Raw genomic sequence first — 7,222 nt, forward strand, 5'->3', positions numbered from 1 at the left:
TTAAGTCATTACTTAGACAACTCCACTACAAACATGTTGCACAGTGGAAACACAATTCTGCAAGTTCTGTACTGCAAACAAACCATGCTCCTAGGCTCCATTGTTTTCTAAGGACTTACATGAATATGTTCTTGTAAACCTCTTGATCGTGTGCAATGAAAAGCATCATTTCCTCAAATCTGAAATCAGTTTCCACCAAAGTAAACTGTAGCAAGAAAACTTCCTTTGAATTCAATCCAAAACCTGCAGAGCACTTGCAGAGTCCCCAGCTCCGGAATGAGCTGCACTAAACCCACAAGGCTGTTCAAAAGCATTTGAAATCCAGTTTGAATTTCTTCACTGAACATTCTCTGCAGCTCTGCCATGAGGAAAGTGTTGGTGATGACTCGTCTGGCAGGGAAGGAGTGAACTTTGCTGTCTGGTCATCCAAGGACAGTGGCTCCTCTCTCCATTCTTTCCCAGGGCTCTCCTATGATGGGGTGGAAGGATCACAGTGTTCCTGGAGGATGATTGTCCCCAAACGAGAACGGTCTCACACTTGCTCCTCTGGGTCTTCTCTGCAGGTAGCTCTGTCTCCATGTTAATGCATCCACATACCTTACCTGACAGGTTCCTTTCTCTACTCTGTACTGCATTCCTATAAACCTCTTGCTCCAATCATTCCACCCTTCTGGCCATCACAGTGCTGCAGAAGTGTTTGGTGATTTGAAAAACTAAAACCCACTGCTCCCCCATAAACTCCCAAATCAGCCCTTGCTCATTCCACTCCCACAGAGAAAACTAACACCGAGCTGCCCAGGAAATGTGGCAGAGACAGGCCATGGACACCATGGGGGTGACAAGGGTCCACAGCACCATGGAATCCTGCTCTGCTGATCCATCATTATCATCTGGTCTGCTCAGCAAACCATGAGATGATCCAGCCCTACCACAGCACAGTTATCTGCACTCATGGTTTCTTACCCACCACCCCAACAACCCCCAGACATCAGGCCAAGCAGATTGATTAGTCTACGAAGGATTAATAATTTCCATTTTCAAGGCAAAATCCTGAACTGACATTGTTAACCCTTTGTCAAATACAAAGCAAGAAACATCATGTTTTCTTTCAAACAATTTTTTACTGCAAGTTCTTTGCAAATATTTGTATAGTCGTTACAAAAAAATACCAAAGAAAATTTCAGTCTATTCAATTTCAGAGAGTCATAATTTACAAAAAAATAAATAGCTTTACTCTAAGGACGACAATTGTCTAGTCTTAAGGTCAGCAATATCAATCACAGAAGTCCACGTTCTCAGGGTTGAGTATTTGGGTCTGTCTGACTTAAGTTTGCCTTCTTCCAGCATCTTCCTTTAAAATAAGACTAATCAGAACATTAGAAAAGTAACATTTTTCTTCCCGCAGAAAACTGAAAATTCAACATGGATCTTGAAAACCAAACTCCACTGCTAATTGAATTGTTAGACCCCTCTGACACACGACTTTAAAAACAGTCATTTATTTTTTTTCAAACTACTGTAACAGAACAGCTTCCCACAAAATTTAAGAGTCAACAGCAGCAGCATGAAGGGCATGATTCTTTGATATAAGGCTAATGGTCCTTGATGTGGCAGAGCTTCTAGTAAAGCACAGAACTGCCAAAGCCAAGGGTATTACAATCAACGTCACGCCAAGCCTGCAACTTGTGCTCAGGCACATCCTCACTTCTCAGCCTAGTCCCCACAGATGTCACCAGGATTGGCCACCCAAGTCAGAATTCCTGAGTGAACTGGGTGTAAGATCAGGTACTGCACACTGCAATGCACCAACTGCTGCACCAATTTGGTTTTGGAGTGATTGTCATTCTAGACATGCTTAAATACTGCTTTGAAGTTGACTGTGCTTTGTCACACAGCACTACTGACATATTATAGTGAACTTGCTGCTACACACTGTAAACACATGAAACCTTTAGGACAATGCATAAAGCATTAACCATGTACAGTAAATGCCATAATGAGAATGTCTGGCACACATGTTATTTCACAAGAAGAAAAATCTTTGGAGTATAGTACTATATGCCACAAAATGATCCAAGTGCATCCCACAATAGATGGCTCATCAAATGAGGAATCCGCAAACAAGCAAATAACAGCATTTGCAAAAGTGTTTTAAACCGAAAAAAAAAGGGAGGGAACTTCAGAACATAAGAGGAGATGAGAAGAAAAAGCTTTTCTGAACTTCTCTGATGAATCACTCTGCCTTACATTTGAGCATATAATGACAGATTTCAGGCAAAAATTAGAAGTCTCTGGAGTGTTTTGCACAGTGTCTGTGCTTCTCCTAAAGCTAAAATCAATACTAAGGAGAAAGAAAAAAAAAAAAGAAAAAATTGCATTTTTATGTTACTTCCATTGCCAAGCTCTGGCTGACTTCACTGGGTCTGAAACTGAGCTGTATGGTTCACCCCAGCTCAGCAGAAGTCAGTTCTCCAAATGTATCATCTCCCTCTTCCCCACAGGAACTAACCAAGTTCAAATGCTACACCAAGCCTGAATCTTTGGCCATGCTATAGAAAATGCCTTTTTCCTGAAGTAGGTGATCTGGGCTACCACACTCCACCACTTCTCCTCTCTCCAGGACTAAAACTCTGTAAAACAAGAGGGAGAAAAAGAAAATAAGAAAACATGGTCACAAGGAGATTCAGAAAGCCAATGAACACAGATATATGAGTACAGACAGAAAGTGACTGTAGTGTAGCCATTATATGGAAGCAAAACCAGTCCAGATTGTATGAAGAGACTGAGGTTCTCAATGTCCTGGGGTTGGCATGGGCAATGCTCCTGTCTCTGATCTTTCACTACTGACAGCACAGAGAGAGGTCTACAAAAGTACACAAAAATCTTAGCACTGGTCACTTGGCTCTCTGCCATTCTGTGATAAAAAAAAAGACAAGAGAGCTTAAAATTGAAATTATGTGACAACTTGGCTCTCAACCACACCTCAGCAAGGCAGCTGAGCGTGATAAAAGCTGTATGAACTACAACCAAGTGATGGAAAGTGAAATGTCAAACTTCAGAGGGCAGGATCTGCCCCTCTGGCTCCTTATGCTGTCTGTGCCTAAATTAGGGCAAGACCCAGGAACAGACTCCCATCCTTTCCTGCCTCCTCTTCCTGGTTTGCCTGGACAGGAGCAGCACAAAGCAGTGTGACAGAGAGGAGCTCTCCAGGCCAAGCACAGCCACCACGAGCCAGAACACACACACCCCACCCATGAAAACAGGGATTCCAGCAGCAATGTGGGGAGGTGGCTAAAAATGAACTGATAAACATCTCGCCAATGCAAAGATCCCCATTTCAGCAGAGCACAAATGCAGGTGACACATTTGTCAGGAGAAAAGCACCATTACTTTACCTCGTGTAGTCCATGATCGTGTTCAGACGATGTGCTATAGTTAATACAGTACATTCTTCAAATTGAGACTTTATTGTTGACTGTATAAGCTTATCTGTTTCAAGATCAACAGCAGCTGTGGCTTCATCCAGAACCAGGATTTTGGATTTCCTGAGCAAAGCTCGTGCCAGGCACACCAGCTGGCGCTGTCCCACACTGCACAGATGGGAGGGGAGGGGGGAAAAAAGTCAGAACAAGTTTGCAGTATTCATTAGTATTCATTTTGAAACCTAAGTTCCTTGTTCTGAAGATAAGGTTGGTCTAACTACTTCCCTGCAGAATAGCTAACAGCATCTGAAACTACATGCCTCTCAAATGAAGTCCTGGCAGTGCAGTAGGAGAATACATTACAAGTGGCTTCAGCATAACTGTGTCAGACTGGTTCACTGAATCAGTGCAGTGGTGAGGACTGGACTTGAAATGGTTTCTACAGACTGAATATACATATTCGTGTTATGGTGCAAAAAGCAAGTAAACAACTTCCTCAGAAAAACTGCCCAAGCTGCCAAACCACACAGCATTCCAATGATTTCTTAAATCACTTTCAATTCCCAAACTCAAGAGTTTAAAACACATTGAATAACACCCAGTTGGTGGATTGCCTAGTCATGCATTAAGAATTCTCCAACTCCTTCCCCAGATTCTCATATGGGACTAGGGGGAAGTCCCACGCTGCATTTCTTTGCTGGGGTCTGACTATATGCTGTCCCCAGTGAGCTGAAAGGTTTCTGGAAATGGAAAGTACAGCTGCAGATGGGAGGGCACACACACACCTCCCCGTTCTCATCTTTCAGGCAGTTTTCACAAGCACAGTTCTTTGACATACCTGAGGTTCTCACCACCTTCAGCACACTCATGGTTCAGCTTATCAGGAAGGGATGATACAAAGTTTTTCAGGTGAGCCAATTCCAAAGATCTCCAAATGTCTTCATCGGAGTGTTGGTCAAAAGGATCAAGGTTCATTCGCAGCGAGCCAGAAAACAATATTGGATCCTGGGCACAGAAAAAGGTAACTGACCATGTACACAGAACATCAAAAGCATTTCTTAAATAATGAAAGGAAAACAACATGTACAGATGCAGCTGCAAGCAAATTAACATACTGAACTTAGGAGCGAGGCCTCATTTTTTTTCCATTAACAAGTTATTCTGCCTCACTGTTACTTCTTATGCCTCTTGGGGGCCTGAGCTCTGTCCTCTGCAGATTCTGGCACTCCAGACCTTTCCATGAGTCAGTAACTCATGAATTCAGGGGGAAAAAAAAAACCAACAAAAAAACCCCATCCCAAACAAACCAAAAAAAAAAAACAAACCTCAGCCAACTCTGTTTTTACTGGACTACTAAATTAAAGGACAGGCCCTCCCTGCTCCACCTGCTGTCAGCAGGGACTACTAGGTCCTCATTTCACTTCTTAGGAAATTACACCATCTGTAAAATACTTCAAAACTCTTCAGCTGCAATATCAATTAAATTAATGGACCCTTTTTTTTTTCCTCAGACATGAAGAAACACTACTTTGAAAATACTTTTGACCTAGTAGTGTCAGGCTGATGCAAAGTGAGCAAAAGGAGAAAGTAAAGCTCCAAAAGAAGTGGTGCAGAAAGTCTTTTACAGTGAGCTCACTAGTTTTTGCCAGTGTGCTGCAATGGTGATTTAGAACATCACATTTTATCTAAACAACAACAGTTGAGATTAAGCCCAGTGCTCATGAAGCCACATATCCAAATGTTTTGGACTATTAAACCCACAGCTGCTGGGCTAGACTGGGATGGTTATGTACAGGTTTCTGTGGGTGAACAGCACTGCATACTACACTGGTCCCAGTTCATTAAGGGACCCTGATCAGGTGTGCAGCTGGATCAGCCCTCCCCACTCAGGTTTAGCTGGCTGTAGCATTCAAGTGATCAGTGCTAGCAAAGCCCCTCAGTCCAAGGGCTGAGGTTTTTTTGCTTCCACACCACAACTCAGACACAGCCAAGCTCCTATTTCTTACCCAGCACAGGCAAACTGAAGCAAGTCTAGGAAAAAAAGTTTGGTTTCAAGTCCATGAAAGAACAAGCTGAAATAACTCAATTTCATGGCTATACATCAGAGAAGGAATGACTACTTTCTCTCCAGGATATTATGCAAACAGCACTGCTGCACAATGAATTCTTCTAGTGGCAGGATTTCACACCTACCTGAGGGATGATTGTGATCTTGAACCTCAAGTCATGGAGCCCTATCTTTGCAATATTAACTCCATCAATAATAATTTCTCCTTCAGCTGCTTCATTAATCCGAAACAAACCTAGAGTAAGTGAAGATTTTCCAGCTCCTGTTCTTCCAACTATTCCAATCTGTTGGCAAGAAATACAGGAACAACTTACTACAAGAAAGAGTTAAAGCATTTCCAAGGACTTCTACCTGAAACTCACAGGTTTTCAGAAGGTTGTCCTATTTGTTGGGCTATCCACACCCCAAAACAGGGTAACAAACTGAGGCTGAACAAAGGGGAAGAAAAATCATTGGAGATAAAAAAAACCAAGAACAAAAAGCTGTCCCAAATTTTGCAATCTAATCACAGAAGTTTCCTGTTTCTCTAGAAAGGCAGATGCAACTGGGTAAAGCAGGTCAAGGTTTTCATAACCCCCTGCTTGGTTCATGCTTCCAAGTTATAATTGCTGACTTAACATTTATCTTGTTGGAATTTATACCAAAATCATACCAAAAGCACTGAGTTTCACACTGTATGTTTTGCCTCCTAGTTTGACTGAAGCCTTGATCAATTCTTTCCCTTTTTAGAAGCAAATATAAAAGATTGCTGCTTTGGTTGGCTGATATACCTCTTGCCATCTGCCCATTCTAACCACTCCTGAGGTGGCATTCTACCCATATTTGTAGGTAGAAAATGTGTACTCAGGAGAAAAGAAATGCCTAGTTGGCTGCCACAAATAAGGACTCTGGATAGTGGATCTGTCCTGCAGGACACACAGGACTAGGGTGGGATGTGTGGGAGCACAGTGGTGAGGAAGCAGCAGGAGAGACACAAACCACCATCAGTTTGGTCAGATCCAGAGGATTTACTCTCTAGTCCCATTTTTTCCTGCAGTCTCACCTTGCAACTTCTGCCTCAACCACATCAGGCTTCCCTACCCCCTCTATTGCAGCCTATTTTCTCAAGATCATAGTTACTCTCTCTGCAACCTGCTCCTCTTTGCTTACAGCAAATAAATAAGCCACATTTCCTGGGAAGGGAGAGAAGGTAGCACAAACCTCACCTCCTCAGGAAACCAGACCAAAAGGTACTTGGCAGCCCCACAGAAAAGCTTGTCTTTATTATTACCCATCATGCACAACACACCTTGCAGAGGCTGAGAGCCCACAACTAAGGCTGATTCTACAGAAGCTTTTCTAGTTCTTAAGGACTCCAGACACGTTACAGAACAAGTCTAGAACTCTCTTTGGCTGATGCATGCAGACTTATAAACTGTAACACTACTATAAATTCAGATTCATTACCTTTTCACCCCCATTTATGGTAACATTTATGTTTTTCAGAACCAAATCCAGGTCTTCGCGGTAACGTAACCCATAGCCTCGAAACTCGACCTTCCCTTCCTCGGGCCAGGTACTCGCTGGGGCAGCTTGCTCAATACTCCATTCGGCCTGGAAGAACCACACAAACAGACCTGATCAGCTCCTCCTTCAACCAACATGGGCTCAGAGGACTCAAAGAATGCAGTTAAGTCCTTCTTAGTGTGTATTTTGCCAAAGGAACTGTGATGGTGATGAGAAGGGAGGGAAA

At 42.8% G+C, this 7,222-nt stretch overlaps 1 protein-coding gene across 1 annotated transcript in view; it reads right to left on the reverse strand.

The window, feature by feature from the left end:
* Positions 1-2,328: 2,328 nt before the first annotated feature.
* The window catches only part of ABCC1 (ATP-binding cassette, sub-family C (CFTR/MRP), member 1), a gene marked incomplete at its 5' end in the record, with an annotated part of 33,899 nt that continues 29,005 nt past the window's right edge, over positions 2,329-7,222 (reverse strand). Inside the window, 5 exons of the mRNA XM_009078093.1 lie at positions 2,329-2,630; positions 3,396-3,590; positions 4,261-4,427; positions 5,616-5,774; positions 6,937-7,083. Of these exons, the coding sequence (XP_009076341.1) occupies positions 2,522-2,630; positions 3,396-3,590; positions 4,261-4,427; positions 5,616-5,774; positions 6,937-7,083 (777 nt within the window). The remainder of the gene's footprint in view (positions 2,631-3,395; positions 3,591-4,260; positions 4,428-5,615; positions 5,775-6,936; positions 7,084-7,222) is intronic.

This window comes from Acanthisitta chloris, unplaced genomic scaffold, assembly GCF_000695815.1.
Source record: "Acanthisitta chloris isolate BGI_N310 unplaced genomic scaffold, ASM69581v1 scaffold25677, whole genome shotgun sequence".
Classification (NCBI taxonomy): domain Eukaryota; kingdom Metazoa; phylum Chordata; class Aves; order Passeriformes; family Acanthisittidae; genus Acanthisitta; species Acanthisitta chloris.